A 21,042-nucleotide genomic window follows, 5' to 3' on the forward strand; every position below is an offset into this window, starting at 1 on the left:
AGAACGAAAGATTTTTTTTTTCAATTTTTAGATTTTTCAATTTTTGATTTGCAATTTTTCTAGTTTTTATTTTAAATATGTAATAATAATAATAAAAATAGTCATTCTTTACTTTAGTTATTACAGTCAAGAATGACTATTTTTTTGAGTTTTGTCCAGTCTTATTTTCCAAACAAATTTTGCTTTACTTCATTCATTGTAGAGATCCTGGAAAAACGGTACGAATTTTCGAAGATCAAAAAAATTCTCAAAATAGTCTGCTTCAATATCAGTTGTTATCAAGTTGTTAACCCCAAAAGGTGCCAAGATTATTTTAGTGATTTTGGAAGAATGGTAAAGTTCCAAAAAAGTACTGTGGCCCCGGAAGAAGATTTTCGAAATATTATGTTGCTTCAAATTTAAATGTTTAAAATATCCCAAAGCCTGCATTAGTTTATTAATTTTCGAGATTCTGGAAAAATCGAATTTTCGAAAAATTAAAACTCAAATTTTTGGAAATCGAAATCAACAAAAGAAATTGGTAATTTCCGAAAGTGTTTTGATCCCACACCAATCTTGGTATCTACATTTTTCAAAGATCCCAAAAATGTACCGATACTACAAGTATTGTTTAGAGATTTTTTTGCAAAGAATTATGGTAAATATAATTAAATCAATTTTATTCAAGTTCAAATACGAGGTAAGCGCCAAATATTCTCGGCCTAACAAAGAAAGAGACCTGATGGAAAAAAATTAAATATTTATATTTCAACATAGTCTCTGTTAACTTCAATACATTCAAAACTACGTTCAACTAACAGCTCTATCCGTTTAAAAAAATTATTTGAATCTTTATCACTAAAATGATGTAGTACTGCCGTTTGCACATCTTTATCCGTCCCAAACGTTTTCCCTGCAAGTCGTTTTTTAACTTAGAGAACAGTTAATAATCGTTCGAAGCTAAGTCAGTACTGTAGGATGGGTGCTCAAGTTACTCGAAGTCACAGGCCCCTATAGCAGCTTGAGAAAGACATGCGGTATGAACGGGCGCATTGTCATGAAGCAATCGAACGCCTCTTGCTAATTTTCTCGGCCTTTTTTCCCAAATACGTTCTCCTAATTTATGCAATAAGTAACCATAATATGTAGCGTTGACAGTGGTATTTCATCCTTTAAAATTAATCAACAACATGCCTTTACAGTCCCAAAAAATTGTGGCCATGATTTTTTTGGAAGATTGATTCGTCTTCAAGGGTTTCTTACCCCATGCGAAATAACTGTAATCATTTTTTTTAGTAAAATGTGAAGGACAAGCTTCAGCAAACACAAAAACCATCCTGCCCTTAATACCCTTTAGAGCAATTCCATCTTTTGCTAAGAATTTTATTGCCGTTCGATTTTCAATTTTAAACAGGCATGATGAGTCCATAATTTTTCAAAGATTACTCCTCAAATGTATCAAAACTAATGGGCAGTAGGGCTTGAAATTTTACACACATACTGCGGGGACCCTCTAGTCTTCTATGAGTTGCACAAATTTCCCGATGAGCAATCGCAAATATATCAGGCCGAGAATATTTGGCGCTTACCTCGTATGTTTTAATTTTTAATCAATAGATTTTTATTCAGTGAATGTTTAATGAGTGGTATATCATAGTCCAACACCGATTTCTTCTATACCTCCAGATTTTCTTTTATGGATTTTCTTCTATTTTTTTGTTCCATTATAAAACATTCCCCTAGTTTGAAAACAAGTTATAAAAGAAAAAAATGCGCCATAATTATTTCCATATAGCATTTCCAACTTTCTAAACACTCCCTCATAAATGTATAACATGAGTTTTGTGGTGATTTACTACTAAATATTTAACTGAAACCTGAAAGTTGATTAGTAATTTTGTTTCTCAATAATACCCACTAGTTCTGAGTTTGAAACATAGAATTGGAGCACATCTCCTACCACTCATTCGCAGCTTCAAACTATTTTAGTGACTACGTTATCCCCCATCATTTTCATTGTACACACCGCCACTGACAAATACAAAGAACTACCATATCTATGTTTCTTTTTCTAACTTGTCTACATTGTTAAAAACGACATATTTCCTCAAGACACTATATTACAAACAAACCACTTTATCAAAGAATCACTTAATCCAACGTCAAGAAAAAATTCCATCCCCCACGTTTGTCTAAAAACATCCCGAACGGTTTATATTATATTCACCCAGGACCCGTTTCTACAACGCGCTTTGACGAACACATTAAAAACTAAGTACGGAAATTATACAGTGTATTCTAGTTAAGAAGTTCGATAAGTACTCGATCCGCTTAAGATGATTTCGTTTGTCACATCAATAACGAGCATCATTAAGGAGTTGTCGGTGCGGCTTCGGCTTCCCTGCAGTCTCTCCAAATCAATACACTAATGTTTATTTTTAACTCCCCAAGCCTACGACGGTCTCCGTTTGATTTATTTTCGAAAACTGACATTTAGTAAATACGAGCACTCTACCACCACTCGCTTAAAAATTGGCCTGTCGTAATTCTTCCTCAAGATTCATTCAATATTGTAAAAATATTTTCGCCCGCGACGCGAATGCATGTGAAAATTCCCAAACGAGCAAAGATCGCATTTAAATCTCGTGTAAAAACCCACACCGAATCACCCCATTGTTTCATTGTAAAGTTCTAAATGTGTGCACCCCTATAAAAGTAACAAGCTAATTTTAACGATCCACGCAAAATCCACGTCCAACTAACGATAAACATTATCTGTTTCCGAATCAGGTGCAATATTCGACTGGTAAATTGCCCATTGATCCAGTTGCAAATATTTACAGAATACAGAGCAACAGAACCATCAATCTCTTGCCGTATGCATCAAACAGCATGAAAAAAGACCCAAGAGCGGTGCACCAATTTTTTTATGCTCGCTGATAGATGTTGATATGAGTTTTGTTTCTTCACTGTTGCAAAAACGTCCCTTTGTCAGCAAGGTGCAAGGTAAAGTTGCCACCAAGTGTAAGTGCCCAGGAATCTAGGTGATAAGTATCGATGTTTTCCACACATATATTAAGCAGTTCATCATCATCACAGAGTTAATTGTACATAAATGACCGCATCACTTCCAGTTTTGTTATGGAGTCAAATGATTTATTTTTTTACAATGATTGAGAACACCTCTAGATAATAAATATCGTGAAAAATATTTCTCCATCTAAGAAAACGATAGTAGTTTGGTTGACAGCGGGTGCATGGTCTCTCCGTTCTACCGGTTGATGGTGTGAGGAGGACCATCAAGACTCCTTGTCACATCCTTGATTTTTCTTTATATCGTGTCATTGTCATTGTCTACATCCTGCTGTGATTCCCTGTCGGATTAGCTTGTTGTATCCCTCCGATGGTTGTGCCATTTGCTCAATGTTGTCACTCGGAGAAGGCGGCCTTTTCGTCCTAGGCCCGAAAAGGCCGACTTCCTCCGCGATCATCTAAGATTTGTTTATTCATGTAAATAGACAAGTGTATAGCGTTTTCGAATTTACCAAGTATTCCATGTTTGCCATTCGACAATCTGTATATGCACAATTATAAATCATTCTTTAAGCTATGAAATGTCAATACACTAAATGTATAAGAAATGCCAATTCTCGACTGTTCATATCAACTTAATAATTACATATTTGTATATTGAACATTTTCTTATTACTTTCGGTGTAAATAGTTCGGATATAGTTCTAATGTGTGTTGACTTTGTAGGTCAGAAATACAATCAAAAAGAAAGTACAAAAATACTGATGGTTTGTGAAGGCAAAGAATGATTCGCGGAGAGGAAAAGACGACGTTATTCTAACTTTCGTATTCTTTGCGAAACATTATTTGCCGTGTCATATCAAATATTTCAATAATGTGACGTTTCAGAAATGTTAAAAGGGAATGAGAGATTATTAAAATGTGATATGTTTCAGTGTCGGTGTTTTATTTCACGTCCTATAACAATGCATGCACTCGCTTTCACAGAAGTCCCTTGTTTTCGACCTTACTAATTTAAAATATTGTAACAGGAAATCACTCTCAAAACTTCAGCTTTGTAGGATCTGCAAGCAACTGTTAGCCAACCGTACCGACTACTTGTTGCAGGAATCGATATTTAATCCCTGGATTGTGCAGGGCTGAAACAGAGGGATACAAGACGGATAATCGTTTTTTGAACTTTGAACCCGAGACAGACGGCTGCAAAATCAACCACCTAGTAATTGTATGCAAAATTTACTCGTTGTAACTTGTAAGAAATAAACAAATCATTGACAAGGTTTGTATTTTCATTGAAATTTTGACACGAAATTTGAATTCGAACTGGGACACCACATCTAAATTAAAACATAATAAGAAATTGCTTGAATTTTCATTCGTCTAGACTGCACACATTCGCTTTAAAAGACAATTTATTCTGTCTACCTTACTCCTCACATGCATATGCAGTATTCAAAGCGGCGCCACAGGAAATGACTTTCAAAGCACCGGTTCGGCTGGCATCTGCTGGCAACTTTTACCCGACCGCACCGACTACTTGTTGCAGAAATCGATATTTAATCCCTGGATTGTGCAGGGTTGAAACAATCGTGTTTCAGTTGGGTACAAAAGAGATGAATTGTCTACTTAAACTCTGGAAGTAGGGCTAGAGTTTGTATACAGAAGCGATTTTAAACCTGTCAACGACGTCATTACTTAATTAACCAATAAACTGTTTTTACGTGGAGATTCGAAAGTAAATAATCTTCGAATGATTTTAACAGAAGTATTAGTGGAAAATTAGAGATACAGTCCTTGGCAGAGTTTTTAACTTAAAAAACGAACAATTACAGAAAACAAAAATTGAACGAGACAACAAAAAATAGTTACCTTATTAATCAAATAAGTATAAGTAATAAGTAAGTGTTAATAAGAGTGTAAGTAGAGTGCCTCTAATTTCTGATTATTCTATTCCTAACACATATCGTCACTATAATCCTCCATTATTACATTGTTTTAAATTGTATATTTGTATCAGTCACAAATATGACGTCTTCTATGATAATTTTTGTAACAAAAAAAACTAGAGAAGAATTAGTCGTTTACAACAACCAGTGACAATTGTTGTGTATATTTTAATTTAAACAATAAAATAACCGGAAACATGTTTCATCATGTGAACAGACACAAAGGTTATGTTAATTTTTATATATTTTATTTCCAAGTTTCGTCTTGTGTCATTTCCAGAATGCTTACTGGATCAGGTTGATCTGTTCGTAAAAAAAATATTACTTCCCATCTAAAATCTCCCCGTCATAAATTTATTAAATAAAGATTCATTATTGTTAAAAAAATCACTCCACTGTTTGATTTAAAATACTACCTCAAAAATTTTCTGTAATCAAACCAGGAAATTTTGATTCTTGTCCACTTTATTGTGTCTAAGTGTTTAGGGATTATGGACACCCGCATTGATGAGGTAGAGCAATCTAATGCCCTCACTGCTGGATACTGACAATACTTTGGCGGGCGATAATAACTTTCAACAGTTACTTCATAGATCTTTGTTTAGCAAGAACTTGTTTGATCTACAGACCAGAGGACACACAGGCCAATATCGACTTTAAGCGATTTGTCTATAAGTCGACTGTCGTTAAAGGTGATGTAATACACATCCACTACGAAGAACTAACCCCTTTCGACCATCTGGTCGGACTTTACAACGAATAAGTGACCAAAGTTCCTGAACATCTTAACGTTTTAATTACATAATGTTCCCGAATGACAAAATTCACATTTGAAAACTTGTCACCAACAATGAAATGATGTAACGTTTACGGTTTATAAATCCGTGTTGAGTTTTTATCTTAGATAGTTAATGATGTCATTTTACAATTTTGTCGAATAAATGTTATCTAAATGTTAAAAAGTAGCATAGTTGTGAATTTATGGTTTGTAAATACGCTATTCAGATTTTTCGGCTTTTCGATTTCTCGATTTTTCAACTGTTGATGTGTCAATTTTTCAATTTTTTCATTCTTAAAATTTTCGACTGCTTGATTTTTTTTATTTTTCGATTTCCCAATTTTTCGATGTTTAAATGAATTGTTGTCCTCTATAATTTTACGATTCCTAAATATTTCGATTTTTCAATTTATTTCAAATTTTGCAGTTTCTAAATTTTCGTTTTTCCAATTTCTGAAGTAATCTTTTTTTATTTTCCCATTTCTCGACTTCCCGAAGTTTCGATTTTTCACTTATTCATTTCTTCAATTTTTCACTTTTGCAGGTTTTTGACTTTTCAATTTTTAGATTTTTTAAACTGATTGTTTAGTTTTTCGATTTCTCAATTTTTCAATTTTTTAATTTCTCAGTTTTTTGGATATTTCTTTCAGTTTTGGGGTTTTTCAATATTTCGTGGATTTTTTAATTTCCCGATTTTTTACTTTTTGGATTTATAGCTTTCCGATGTTTTAATTTTCAATTTTTAAAATTCTAGGATTTTCTATTTCTCGAGTTTTCGGTTCTTCTATATTTAAATTTTTCAATTTTCCGAATCTTTAAATTTTCACTTTTCCAATTTTTCTATTTTTTTAATTTTTTAATTTTTAAGTTTTTTGATTTCTCGATTTATAGAATTCAGATGTTTCGATATTTCGATTGTTCAATTTCTCGATTCATCAATTTTTCAATTTTTAACTTTCGACTCCTCAATTTCTCGATCCTATGATTTTTCGATTTCTCAATTACTCAGTTTTTGAATTTTTCGATGTTTCCATTTTTAGATTTCTTGGTTTTTCGATTTTTTTTACTTTTAGACTTTTCAATTTTTCGATTTTTCAACTGTTTTATATTTCAATTTCTCACATTTCCAATTTTCGATACTTTAATTTTTCAATTTTTAAAATTGTTGGTTTTTCAATTTCTTGAGTTATCAGTTCGTCTACATATTTAAATTTTCGATTTTCCAATTTGAGATCTCGATTTATCGAAACTCCGATGTTTCGATGTTTCAACTTTCCCAATTTTAACTTCTCGATTTTTCGATTTCGCTTTTTTTGGTTTTTCGATTTCTCAATTTTCCAGTTTTCTAATTTCTCAATTTTTGGATATTTCTTTCAGTTTTGTGATTTCCCAATATTTTGATTCTTCGACTTTTCGATTTTTCGATTTTTTATTTTTTGGATTTTCAGTTTTTCGTTTTTTAAACTTTAGATTTTTCAATTTTTCGACTGTTTTATATTTAGATTCCTCAATTTGTCCACTTTTCGATATTTTAATTATTGTTCAATGTTTTAAATTTTAGATTTTTCGATTTTTCGATTTTTTGATTTTTCAGTTCTTCAGTATTTCTATTTTTCAATTTTTCAAATTTTGACGTTGCTAAATTTTCGGTTTTCCGATTTCCCAATTAATCGGTTTTTGATTTTTCCACTTCTCGACTTCTCCAAGTTTCGATTTTTCACTTCTTCAATTCAACTTCGATTTTTCGACTTCTGTATTTTTCGATTTTTGATATTTTGGATTATCAGTTTTTCTTTTTTTTAAATTTGGATTTTTCAATTTTTCGACTGTTTTATATTTCGATTTCTCAATTTTTCAACTTTTCGATATTTTAATTTTTCATTTTTAAAATTCTAGATTTTCCGATTTCTCGAGTTTTCAGTTCTTGTGTTTTAATTTTTCGATTTTCCAAATTTTTAAATTTTCGATTTTTCAATTTTTTGAGACCTCGATTTATCGACATTCGGATGTTTCGATGTGTTAATTGTTCAGTCTCTCGGTTTTTCAATTTTGTCCTACTTCGGTTTCTCAATTTTTCGACTTTTCGACTCCTCGATTTCTCGATCTTTTGAGTTTTCGAATTTCTCAATTAATCTAAGTATTTTTTTAATTTCCCATTTCCAGACTTCCCGAAGTTTCAATCTTTCAGTTCTTCAATTTTTCGATTGTTTAAATTTGCGATTTTTCGACTTTGCTTTTTTGAGTTTCGATTTCTCAATTTTTCAATTGTTTAATTTCTCAATTTTTGGATATTTCGTTCAATTTTGTGATTTTTCAGTTTTTCGATTCCTCAATCTGTCTCCTATTTTTCAGTTTTTCGATATTTGAGTTGTGGGATTTTTTAGTATTTTGCCTTATCGATGTTTTCGGTTTTTTATTTTTAGATTTTCAGTTTTTCTTTTTTTAAACTTTGGATTTCTCAATTTCTCCACTTTTCGATATTTTAATTTTTGATTTTTAAAATTCTAGATATTTCATTTCTCGAGTTTCCAGTTCCTCTACGTTATAATTTTTCAATTTTCAGAATTTTTAAATTTTCAATTTTTCTTTTTGAGATCTCGATTCATGGAGATTCGAATGTTCGATGTTTTACTTATTCAGTCTCTCGGTTTCTCAATTTTTCGATTTTTCGGCTTCTCAATTTTTCGACTTCTTGATTTCTCGATTTTTTGATGTCTCAGTTTTTGAATTTTTCGATATTTTGATTTGTCGATTTTTAGATTTTTTACTTCTCGGCTTTTCGATTTTTCGATATTTGAGTTATCCGATTTTTGAATTCTCCAATTCTTTTCGAGTTTTCAATTTTTAAATTTTAGATTTTCGAATTTTTATTTTTTTGATTTTTTGACGTTTCTGAATTTTCAGTTTCCGAGATCTCAAATAATTATTTTTTGATATTCCCATTTCGCGACTTCCCAGAGTTTCGATCTTTCAGTTATTCAGTTCTTCAATTTTTCAATTTTTCAGATTTTATTATTTTCAATTTTTCGATTATTTAAATTTGCGATTTCTCAATTTTTCAATTTTTTAATTTTCCAAGTTTTTGGACATTTCGTTCAATTTTGTGATTTTTCAGCGTTTCGATTCTTCAATGTATCTCCTGTTTTTCAATTTTTCGATATTTGAGTTTTGGAATCTTTTTGTATTTCGAATTTCCATTTTTCAAATTCTGGTTTTTCAATTTTTCATTTTTTAAACTTTGGATTTTTCAATTTTTCGACTGTTTTATGCTACCACTTCTCAATTTTACAACTTTTCGATTCGATTCTCGATATTTTCGATTTTTCAGTTATCCAATTTTTTAATTTTATAAATTCAGGAGTTTCGATTTTTCGATTTTTAAATTTTACTTTTTCGAATTTTTATCTTTTTATTTTTTTAATGTTTGGATTTTTCGATTTTTCAATTTTGCGATATTTTAATTGTTCAAAGTTTAAAATTTTAGATTTTTCGATTTCTCGATTTTTGATTTTTCACTTCCTTAGTATTTCTATTTTTCAATTTTTCAAATTTTGACTTGCTAAATTTTCCATTTTCCGATTTTTTAACTAATCTATTTTTGATTTTCCCACTTCTCAACATCTCCAAGTTCCGATTTTTCGAATTTTCGACTTTGCTTTTTCGGTTTTTCAATTTCACAATTTTCCAATTTTTTTAATGTCTCAAATTTTGGATATTTGTTTCAGTTTTGAGATCTTTCAAAATTCGATTTTTCGATTTTTTAATTATTGGATTTTCAGTTTTTCTTTTTTTTTAACTTTAGATTTTTCAATTTTTCCACTGTTTTATATTTCGATTTTTCAATTTTTCAACTTTTCAATATTTTAATTTTTCATTTTTAAAATTCTAGTTTTTTCGATTTCCCGAGCTTTCAGTTCTTCTAGGTTATAATTTTTCAATTTTCCGAATTTTTAAATAAATGATTTTTCAATTTTTTGAGATCTCTATTTATTTATCGAGATTCGGATGTTTCGATGTTTTGAATTATCCGATTTTTCAAATTTCCAATTTTTCTAATATTATCGATTTTTTAAATTTTAGATTTTCGAATTTTTATTTTTTTGATTTTTTGATGTTTAGATTTCTCAATTTTTCAAGTTTACGATATTTTAATTTTTCCGTGTTTTAAATTTTAGATTTTTCAATTTTTCAGTTCTTCAGTACTTTTTAATTTTTCAAATTTTGACGTTTCTGAATTTTTACCTTCCGATTGTTCAATTAATCTATTTTTTGATAGTATTCCTATTTCACGACTTCCCAAAGTTTCCATCTTTCAATTCTTGAGTTCTTCAATTTTTCAATTTTTCAATGCTTCTCAAATTTTTCAATTTTTCGATATTTGAGTTTTGAAATCTTTTTGTATTGGACTTTTCGATTTTTCGAGTTCTGGATTTTCAATTTTTAGTTTTTTAAACTTTAGATTTTTCAATTTTTCGACTTTTCGATCAGTTTTTAAAATTCTAAGGTTTTTCGATTTCTCGATTTTTCAGTTCTTTAATATTTCTATTTTTCAATTTTTTAATTTTGTCATCTTGGTTTTCGGTTTTTAAAATTTTATTACTAAAAATAAAAGTAAAAACTTGTGACAATGTATCAAACACAATTAAAAAATTAATTCTTAGTTAACAGAAAAGTAGTTGCATGTCAAAATCGAGTGAAACATGTGAGATCTGGTATATGTTTCTAAATAAAAGCATCTAAATAATAACTATTTGACTATTTCCCACAGAAACTCTGAACGCTTAGAGTCGACATTAGCCTGAGCACGCTCCGGTCTGTGAATCAAACAAGTTGTCAGGCGATAAATCGAAATTAGTTAAATAAATAAATAAACATTTATTTGCCCAATAGAATAATTCCATTTATGGGACAAACGAATCACAAATAATAACATACAATAAAAGAAAAATCAAATAGAAAAATAAGCGACAATCACGAATTCTCTAGACGGTCTACCACCATAACCGAAGAATTGTACGCATGGTTGCCTACGTTTAACGATTTTTATTTTTCAAATTCAAATTATTCAAACGTGGTTTCTTCTTTCGGCGCAAAATTTAAATTCGAACTGAGACACCACAATTACCTTTAAGTCCTAAATTAAAGTTATTAACCCACTTTTTTTTCGAGTAGGTAGGTTATATGATTCACGTAAATACGTAGGCAGACTTTTTAACTTCAAAATAATCAGCCAACTACTTTCGGTCATTATCTCTTATTACTAGCGACTCCGAGAAAAAAACAGGAAACCACCATTTCCTGTGCCGAAAACCGAGACATCGTCAGACGTCTTTATAACAATTCATTCATAAAAATAAAGTTGGGTAAAAATCAAATAAAACAACGGCAACCATATTTATTTATTAGTACCTACGGGCGTCAAACAGCTTCTTTATCAGTTCGCGCTTCGTCATTTTTTAAAAGCTCCTCGGGCACATTCAACGGATTTAAAATAACGCTCACCTAAAACCACAACAAAATATTTCAAAAAAACCCAACACCACTCACCTTTTTCTTTTTTCTGTTGTACGTTTTAACAATCTGTGGCTTAAAAATATGATCGAGATCTTTCAAGTTCCTCACGAACTGTCTCCTCTTCGTCGTGTCCGCTTCCTTGATTTTGAGCGCCAACCTGGACAAGTTTTCGAAAAAGAACTGGTTCGTTTTCGGGTTCAACTGCTTAGACGCCATCCCGCTTGTCATTTGAGACAGCGCGATATAACAATCTCTGAAAAATAGTGGTCAAAAATGAACCAAAACTGACCGTCCTACCTCAAATTCACATCCTTGTCGTTCGGTCTTTTTTCAAAAAAAGCGATATATTTCAAAACTCGGGGCAATATGTCGACGACTCCGTTATGACTGTCTTGGGTTTTTTTAATAACTTTGATCCACTGGTTTATGGCTGAATCCTCGTCGCAGTTTTGCTCCTGCTGGGAGATTTTTTCAGCCGCTAGCAATGAATATTTTTCGAAAGCCAGCCGTATGTCGGTTATAGTTTTATCCGGGAGGAGTTTCTGGACCTCTGCAATGTTATGCGGACCGTACTGTTGCAACGCCATCAGCAACTTTTTCTTGTCTTTCATAGTCCAGGAATCGTCCACTGAAAAGTGACACTCGACGTGACAAAAACAACAACACAACAATAAAAATTTATTAAAGTTACAATAGTAAAATTCAATCACAAGTGTTTATAGTTTTGTAAAACATTTTCAACAATTTCGAAACTAGATTTAAAATGAGCTTCATCGACCCCGAATTTCTTATAATGGTGCATGTAGGCGCCATATTTGTAGAGATTCCAGGCGTCTTGTAATATCGTGTATAACGAGACAAAAGCGTTGTTGCTATTAGAAACGACGGACAGACAGTTGTCTAAGTTAAAAATTTTCCTTCTCTGGTGGTAAATATGTACAGTTTTGGCAACACTGGAGTCCTTGAAGGGTTTAAAGTCGGTTTCCACGGGACTGTACAGTCCACGACACACCAGAGCTGAGGACACCCCCTTAAGTTTTAAGGTAACATTAGCTTGAGTTTTTTGTTGAAAATCGTAGCGCGACTGTCGTGAAATTGACGTCAAAAGCGACCGCCAATTAGAAGCGTTTTCGAGTTTTGACAACGGCGCTAGTTTTATTTGCAGCAATTTAAACAACGGATCGTCACACAAATTACAAAGTAAATCACCGGTCTGTACATCTTTCAGTGGTTGCAAAACTGTGAGCAACTGTCGCGCAATTAAATTATTTATGTCATCAAACGTCACATCTTTTATATTTAGAGAGTTAGTACAAGTATGATGCAGTCTGTCATTCTCAAAAAGTATAATGGCATCACTGGTTGAATAAACCTTTGACAAAGCCAACAGAGTATTGTAACTTTGGGTGACTAGTTCGCCACTACTGTATGGTAAAACAACCCCATTTATTATTTTGTTAGGGAATTCATTTTTTAAAAATTCGTTTATGGCACTACCAACCCCGGCACCTGTCCCCCCCGACAAACTAAATATATTTAAAAACCTAACTTGCTGGTTGCTTCGTTCCAACTCTTTCCTCACTTGTTCTTCCACTTCACCCGTCAACAATTTGCTTTGTTCGCAATATCCAAACGCCCAGTTGTTAGCCGAGCCCCCACACGACTTCGACACGACATTTTTGAGCTGATACCGGACATTCCGGGGCTTAGTTTTGCGTTCAGTGTCGATTAAAAGCGACCGAGGAACCAACTTATTGCTCTTAGTTACATGGAACCAGCTGTCCACTGACTGGGAGTAATAATCGTCTTTCTTTGAGTCGCAAATTTCCGTGTGCAGGTTGTTATAGAAAGCTTCGCTAATTTGGCTGCCACATTGACCATAAAATAGGGTGATTATGCTCATGACACAAAACGATTAGGATGGACGTGAAGTGAGGTTATGTCGCGATAATTACACACACAAAAAAACATGAAAATGGTTGTGAGGCAAATTACGTACTTTCGACTGCGATGTTAAGCGAGGCTCAAAGTAATTATTAAACTTGTCTAGTAGTGTACTAAAATGAAATTGGTTAGAAATTAAAAATCACCAAGTTGGTACTTACGAGTCGAAAATAATGTTTCTTTGTTGAGCTTCATGGGTGGGAATGGTTAAAAAAACGGCTGGGTTATGCGGTGTGAAGTAAATTAATTTGCACCTTTTAAATTGTTGATTGTTGTTGGTGTCGGTAATTGGCACTGTGGGTGTCTACTTTACCGACTTTGTAAAGATCAGTTTCTTTTGTGACAACTTGACGACTTACAGGGCTCTAAAACGTACGAATTTAGACTTGATTTTTCTGATAAATAATACAACAGGAGTGATAATATTATGTGTAGTGTTGTAAAAAAGTAATTCGCTGACTGTCACTATCTCCCGAAAGAAATTTGTATAGTTGTAGTTAGGCAACACACAATACACATACGCTAGGTGGAACTTTCTGACATCACATGAAAATGGCATAATTTGACTATTTGACACTAGTTAGACTCGCTAAATGAGGTATAACAGGGGCGTACTGCGTAACGTGTAATGTGTAAATTTTCAGTGTTACAAATTCAATTTTTATTTGATTATTTCTTTTTGATTTTTCCACTTTTGGTTTTTTCAATTTCTCGATTTTTGACCTTTTGAATTTTTCAGTTTTACGATATTGTCGTTGTTAGCTCGATTTGTTATTTTATAGATGCTTCTTCTTTCGTTTGCTCACTTTTTGGAATTTCCAGTTTCTCGATTTTTAATATTTCGATTTTAAAATTTTCCATTTGTGAATTTTTGTTTCTTCAATGCTTCGATTTTACAATTTTCCGATTTCAGATCTTCTAGTTTTCAATCTCTAATTTTTCAATTTTACAATTTTTGGAATTTAACGATTATTTCATTTCTCGGTCTCCCAGATTTTCGATTTTAATTTTGCGATTTTTCAATTTTTCTATTGCCGGGTTTTTCCAATTTTCAATTTTTAGAATTTTCAATTTTTAATTTCCGTTTATTTATATTGTGTTAACTAATCGTTTTTTTGATAATAACAACCATTTTCGAATTTTATAATGATAACTGATAACACCCATTCTTGATTTTTTTAAATTCTTTAGTTCTTCGATTTTGCAATGTCGGAGATTTTACAGTTTTTTGATTTCCAATTTTTGATTTTTTTTAAGTTTTTCAAATTTTCTATTTATCAACTTTTGAGTTCTTCAAGTTTAGAGTTTCTTGGATTTTTAACTTTTTCGATTTTACATTTTTCGCTTTCAGGTCTTCTAGTTTTCAATCTTTCATTTTTTACAATTTTTGGAATTTTTTGTTTTACGTTTTTTAATTTTTCGGTCACTCAGATTTTTGATTTCTCGATATTTCAATTTGCACTTCCCCAATTTTTCAATTTCTAGATATTTTAATTTTTCCTTATTTGGATTAATCGATTCTCAATTTTTCATGCCGTCATTTTTTCTATTTGTATTTTCATTTTTAATTTGGCTTTTAAATTTTTCAAGTCCTCTATCTTTTAACGCTTCATTTTCCCAGATTCTAATTTTTTAATTTTGAACAAAAAGAACAAATTTATTAAAGCTGAAATTTTCACGATTTTACAGTTTTTGGATTATTTAGTTTTTATATTTAACTTCTTCTTAACTAATTAATTTATTTATATTGTGTTGACTGATCTTTTTTTTAATAATAACACCCATCTTTGAATTCTTTAAAATTCTTTAGTTCTCCGATTTTGCTATTTCTCGTTTTTCCGATTTTTGTTAGATTTTACAGTTTTTCAAATTTTCTAATTATCAACTTGTAGTTCTTTGGATTTTCGTATTTACATTTCTGTCTTTTCACGTCTTTTAGTTTTCAATCTTTAATTTTTGTGATTTTTCGTTTTTTGATTTTTAATTTTTCAGTCTCTCAGATTTTTGATTTTCAGTTTTTTAATAAGTATTTCGATTTTGGGCTTATAGGTTTCTCTAGTTTTCAATCTTTAGAATTTTCAGCCTTTAATTTAGTTTTTAAATTTTTCAAGTTCTCAATTTTTTAATGCTTCATTTTCCCAGATTCTAATTTTTAAATTTTAAAACTATTATTTAAAATTAATAAAACTGAAATTTTCACGATTTTACAGTTTTTGAATTTTGCAGTTTTTATATCAAAGTAATTCATTTTTAGTTGTTTCAGCGCATTTATTTATATTGTCTTAACTGATCGTTTTTTAAATAATAACAACCATTTTTGAATTTTTTTAAATTCTTTAGTTCTTCGATTTTGCAATGTCGTGATTTTCGGACTTTGTTAGATTTTACTGTTTTTTGATTTCCAATGTTTGATTTTTTTTAAGTTTTTCAAATTTTCTATTTATCAACTTTTGAGTTCTTCAATTTTAGAGTTTCTTGGATTTTTAACTTTTTCGATTTTACATTTTTCAGGTCTTCTAGTTTTCAATCTGTCATTTTTTACAATTTTTGGAATTTTTGTTTTACGATTTTTTAATTTTTCGGTCTCTCAGATTTTTGATTTCTCGATATTTCAATTTTGCACTTACCCAATTTTTCAATTTCTAGATATTTTAATTTTTCCTTATTTGGATTAATCGATTCTCAATTTTTCATGCCTTCATTTTTTCTATTTGTATTTTCATTTTTAATTTGGCTTTTAAATTTTTCAAGTCCTCTATCTTTTAACGCTTCATTTTCCCAGATTCTAATTTTTTAATTTTGAACAAAAAGAACAAATTTATTAAAGCTGAAATTTTCACGATTTTACAGTTTTTGGATTATTTAGTTTTTATATTTAACTTCTTCTTAACTAATTAATTTATTTATATTGTGTTGACTGATCATTTTTTAATAATAACACCCATCTTTGAATTCTTTAAAATTCTTTAGTTCTCCGATTTTGCTATTTCTCGTTTTTCCGATTTTTGTTAGATTTTACAGTTTTTCAAATTTTGTTCATCAACTTTTGAATTTTTCAATTTTATAGTTGCTTAAATTTTAACTTTTTCGATTTGGACTTTTTCAATTTTACATTTTTCGCTTTCCGGTCTTCTAGTTTTCAATCCCTAATTTTTTACAATTTTTGTAAATTTTTTGTTAATCAATTTTTAATTTTTCGGGCTCTCAGATTTTTGATTTTCAATTTTTTCACAAATTTTCAATTTGTAGACATTTTAATTTTCCTTATTTCGATTAATTGCTTTTTCAATTTTTCATGCCTTCGTTTTTTCTAGTTTTAAAATTTTTCAATTTTTCAATTTTATAGTTAATTGCATTTTTAGCTTTTTCAATTTATATTATTCAATTTTACAGTTTTCAGGTTTTACAATTTTTCGCTCAGTTTTCAACTTTTCAGATTTTTAGATTTTCGTTTCTTGGATTTTCTGATTTTATAAATTTACAGTTTTTAAATTTTTCCTTCCTTCGATTGTGAGATTTTTCAATTTGGAGATGTTTCAATTTTTCTTTATTTGTATTAAACTATTATTCAAATTTTAATGTTTTCAATTTTTTTATTTGCAGTTTTTCTAGTTTTCAACTTTTAATCGTTTTTGAATTTTTAAATTTTGAACAAAAAAAACGAGTTTATTCAAACTGATATTTTAAAAAATGGTTAACCAGGAATTTTTTTTATGTTGCTCTTGTGTTTTCGAAAAATGGAAACATCCAAAATAAAAAAAAAAAAACAAAAAAACCTAACAGCTGAATTGACGAAAAGATAAAATATCGGCAAATTTAGAAATCCAAAAATAATAATAAAAAGAGCCAATCTAAAAAGTGAAGCACATTCAAAAATTGCAAAATCTAAAAATTTCAAAATTTAAACTGGAAATCCAAAAATTGCAAATCAAAATACTGGAAAAAGGAAAAATTATAAAATCGCGAAACGGAAAATTCGAAAAACTGAAAAAATGAAAAAAAATAAAATCGAAAAATCGAAAAATCCAAAAGTTGAAAACTGAAAAAGTTGCCACTATTCAAATTTTCATGTCTTCAGTTTTTTGATCTGAAATTTTTCTAGTTTTCAGCTTTGTCTTTTAACTTTTTAACTTTTAAATAAGCAACTTCTCGTTTTTGAATTTGGAAATTTTGAACAAAAAACGAGTTTATTCAACCTGAAATTCTGAAAAATGGCAAAGCAGGATTTTTTTCATGTTGCTCTTGTATTTTCGAAAAATGGAAACATCCAGGATAAAAAAAAACAAAAACGTAACAACTGAAAAGACGAAAAAATAAAATCTCGACAAATTTAGAAATCCAAAAATAATAAAAAGAGCCAATCTAAAAACTCAAGTACATTCAAAAATCGGAAAATTAAAAAATTGCAAAACAAAAAAGTTAGAAAATGAAAAATTAAAAACAGAAAAATTCAAAAATATTAAAATTGTGGAATCTAGAAAGTAAACTGGAAACCCAAAAAATTGCAAATCAAAACACTGGAAAAAGGAAAAAATAAAAATCGAAAAACTGAAAAAACGTAAAAAAAATAAAATCGAATAATTGAAAAAGCCAAAAGTTCACAACTGAAAAACTTGCTATTATTACAATTTTCATGTGTTCAGTTTTTTGATTTGACGTTTTTCTAATTTTCAATCTTTAGCCTTTTCAATTTTTAGCTTTTAAATAAGCAAGTTTTCGATTTCGAATTTTTAAATTTTGGACAAAAAATCCGAGTTAATTCAAACCAAAATTTTGAAAAATGGTAAAGCAAGAATTTTTTTCATGTTGCTTTTCGAAAAAGGGAAACATCCAAAATAAAAAAAAACAAAAACCGAACAACTGAAAAGACGAAAAAATAAAATCTCGGAAAGTTTAAAAATCCAAAAATAATAATAAAAAGAGCCTATCCAGAAGATGAAGCAACGAAATGTTCAAAAATTACAAAATCTAAAAATTTCAAAATTTAAATGGAAACAAAAAATTGAGCAAACGAAAAATTAAAAATCGAAAAAAGAAAACTCGAAAAATTGAATAAACAAAATTGTAAATTTGAAACTTCAAAAAAAATTTGCAAAACGAGAAATGGAAAAACCGACAAATTCAAAAATATTAAAATTGAAAAATTGTTTTCATGTTGCTCCAGTGTTTTCGAAAAATAGAAACACAAAAAAAAAACAAAAAACCTAACAATTGAAAAGACGCAAAATAAAGTATCGGCAAATTTAGACATCCAAAAATAATAAAAAAAGCCAATCAAAAAAGTGAAGTACATTCAAAATTAAAAAATTAAAAACTTGCAAAATCTAAAAATTTCAAAATTTAAACTGGAAAATAAAAAAATGAGGAAACGAACAATTAAAAACCGAAAAATTCAAAAATATTAAAATTGTGGAGTCTAGGAATTAAACTAGAAACTCAAAAAATTGTAAATCAAAACACTGAAAAAATGAAAAATTAAAAATCGAGAAACTGAAAAAACGTACAAAAATAAAATCGAAAAAGTGAAAAATCCAAAAGTTGAAAAATAAAAAAGTTGCTATTCTTCTAATTTTCATGTCTTCAGTTTTTTGGTTTGCAGTTTTTCTGGTTTTCAATCTTTAGTTTTTTCAATTTTTAGCTTTTAAATAAGCAAGTTCTCTTTTTTGAATTTTTAAATTTTGGACAAAAAAAAATGAGTATATTCAAACCGAAATTTTGAAAAATGGTAAAGCAGGAATTTTTTTCATGTTGCTCTTGTGTTTTCGAAAAATGGAAACATCCAAAATAAAAAACCAAAAAACCTAACAACTGAAAAGACGAAAAATTCAAAAATTGCAAAATCTAAAAATTTCAAAATTTAAACTGGAAACAAAAAATTGAGAAAACGAAAAATTAAAAATCGGAAAAAAGAAATATCGAAAAATTGAGTAAACAAAATTTTAAATTTGAAACTTCAAAAAAATACAAAACGAGAAATTGTAAAACCGAATGAAGCAACGGAATATTCAAAACTCGAAAAATTCAAAAATTGAAAAATCTACAAATTTCAAAATTTAAACTGGAAATTCAAAAAATTGAGGAAACGAAAAATGCAAAAATATTATAATTGTGGAATCTAGGAATTAAACTGGAAACTCAAAAATTTGCAAATCAAAATACTGGAAAAAGGAAAAATTAAAAATGAAAAAGTTGCTATTGTTCAAATTTTCATGTCTTTAGTTTTTGGTTTGAAGTTTTTCTAGTTTTCAATCGTTGGTCTCAATTTTTAGCTTTTAAATAAGCAAGTTCTCGTTTTTGAATTTTTAAATTTTGGACAAAAAACGAGTTTATTCAAGCCGAAATTTTGAAAAATGGTAAACAGGAATTTTTTCATGTTGCTTTTTTTTGGAAAAATTGAAACATCTAATATAAAAAAAAACCTAAATATTGAAAAGACGAAAAAATAATAAAATATCGGCAAATTTAGAAATCCAATAATAATAAAAAGAGCCAATCTAGAAAGTGAAGCGACGAAAAGTTCAAAAATCGACAAATTCAAAAATTGCATAATTTCAAAATTTCAAAATTTGAACTGGAATCTCAAATAATTGCAAATCAAAAAACTGAGGAAACGAAAAATTAGAAATCGAAAAAAAGAAAATTCGAAAAATTGAAAAATCCAAAAGTTCAAAACTGAAAAAATTGCTATTATTCAAATTTTCATGCCCTCAGTTTTTTATTTGCAGTTTTTCTAGTTTTCAATCTTTAGTCTTTTCAATTCTTAACTTTTAAATAAGCAAGCTCTCGTTTTTGAATTTTTAAATTTTGAACAATAAAAACGAGTTTATTCCAACTACAATTTTGAAAAATGGTAAATCAGGAATTTTTTTCATGTTGCTCTTCTCTTTTCGAAAAATGACAACATCCAAAATAAAAAAACCAAAAAACCTAACAACTGAAAATACGAAAAAATAAAATATGAAAAAATTTAGAAATCCAAAAATCATAATAAGGAGATCCAACCTAGAAGGTAAAGCACGAAATGTTGAAAAATCGAAAAATTCAAAAACTGCAAAATCTAAAAATTACAAAATTTAAGCTGTAAACTCAAAAAATCGCAAATCAAAAAATTGAGGAAACGAATAATTAAAAATCCAAAAAGAAAAAATTCGAAAAATTGAATAAATAAAATTTTAAATTTGAAATTTCAAAAAAAATTGCAATTGACAAACCGAAAAATTCAAAAATATTAAAATTGTGGAATCTAGAAATTAAACTGGAAACTCAAAAAATTGCAAATCAAAAAACTGAGGAAACGAAAAACTAAAAATCGAAAAAAGAAAATTCGAAAAATTGAATAAACAAAATTTTAAATTTGAAACTTCAAAAAAAAAATGCAAAACGAGAAATTGAAAAACCGAAAAATTCAAAAATATTAAACTATGTAATTTTTAATATTTCAGTTGCTCACGTAGATTTCAGGAAGAATTGCTGGTTGCATTTAGGGTAACAAAGGCGCCTAAATCGAACTTGCCTGCCGTCTAGCGTTCCACCTGTACAATAACAAATTCACTACTTGTCTTAAATCACATATATTTAGCCTCATTGACATCTGCTTATCTTCACCGCTATATAAATATCTACTGCGGTTACTTCGTTGAATTTAACACAATCATATGATAAGACAAAGGAAATTGCTGTGACGAGAAAAGAGATAAACGCAACATAAAATCCACGTGATAAAAAAACGACACGCGTCAAAAATCAATCAAGAAATTTCATTCGCAGTCGCCGTTCCCACAAAAATTTAAAAAAATCAAAAATTGCAGGACAATTGGCTTCCGTTTTTTGAATCTCTGTTTCATCAAA

At 29.4% G+C, this 21,042-nt stretch overlaps 3 protein-coding genes across 9 annotated transcripts in view; 1 reads left to right on the forward strand and 2 right to left on the reverse strand.

Annotated features, from left to right (window-relative positions):
* Window positions 1-4,228, forward strand: part of LOC135127667 (SCY1-like protein 2) — a 274,358-nt gene extending 270,130 nt beyond the window's left edge. Inside the window, exon 17 of one of the 4 annotated variants that reach the window (XM_064054200.1) lies at window positions 4,044-4,228. In XM_064054200.1, coding sequence (XP_063910270.1) covers window positions 4,044-4,073 — 30 coding nt within the window. In that variant the 3' untranslated portion in view covers window positions 4,074-4,228. Of the gene's footprint in view, window positions 1-2,769 lie in introns of all 4 variants that reach the window. The other 3 variants (XM_064054197.1, XM_064054199.1, XM_064054198.1) reach the window with 3 other exon arrangements.
* A 6,893-nt stretch (window positions 4,229-11,121) lies between these two features.
* LOC135127652 (uncharacterized) lies at window positions 11,122-20,809 on the reverse strand. Of its 4 annotated transcripts, XM_064054179.1 has the most exons (6): window positions 20,645-20,783; window positions 13,356-13,559; window positions 13,250-13,307; window positions 11,548-11,878; window positions 11,284-11,503; window positions 11,122-11,238 (listed from the first exon to the last, which is right to left on the reverse strand). In XM_064054179.1, coding segments are annotated over exons 3-6 (636 nt in total). In that variant the 5' UTR covers window positions 13,251-13,307; window positions 13,356-13,559; window positions 20,645-20,783; the 3' UTR covers window positions 11,122-11,154. The 4 variants fall into 4 exon arrangements, with proteins under 4 accessions (XP_063910249.1, XP_063910248.1, XP_063910247.1 ...); XM_064054178.1 differs by lacking the exon at window positions 13,250-13,307 and having other exon boundaries at window positions 20,708-20,809; XM_064054177.1 differs by lacking the exon at window positions 13,250-13,307 and having other exon boundaries at window positions 20,645-20,789.
* Window positions 11,916-13,243, reverse strand: LOC135127651 (tubulin delta chain-like). Its single transcript, XM_064054176.1, has one exon. It carries the CDS (start codon window positions 13,151-13,153, stop codon window positions 11,957-11,959), a length of 1,197 nt encoding a protein of 398 aa, XP_063910246.1. The 5' UTR covers window positions 13,154-13,243; the 3' UTR covers window positions 11,916-11,956.
* Window positions 20,810-21,042: the final 233 nt, after the last annotated feature.

This window comes from Zophobas morio, unplaced genomic scaffold (assembly GCF_036711695.1).
Source record: "Zophobas morio isolate AGI-343-1 ecotype UQ-CSIRO unplaced genomic scaffold, CSIRO_AGI_Zmor_V1 ptg000012l, whole genome shotgun sequence".
Classification (NCBI taxonomy): Eukaryota; Metazoa; Arthropoda; class Insecta; order Coleoptera; family Tenebrionidae; genus Zophobas; species Zophobas morio.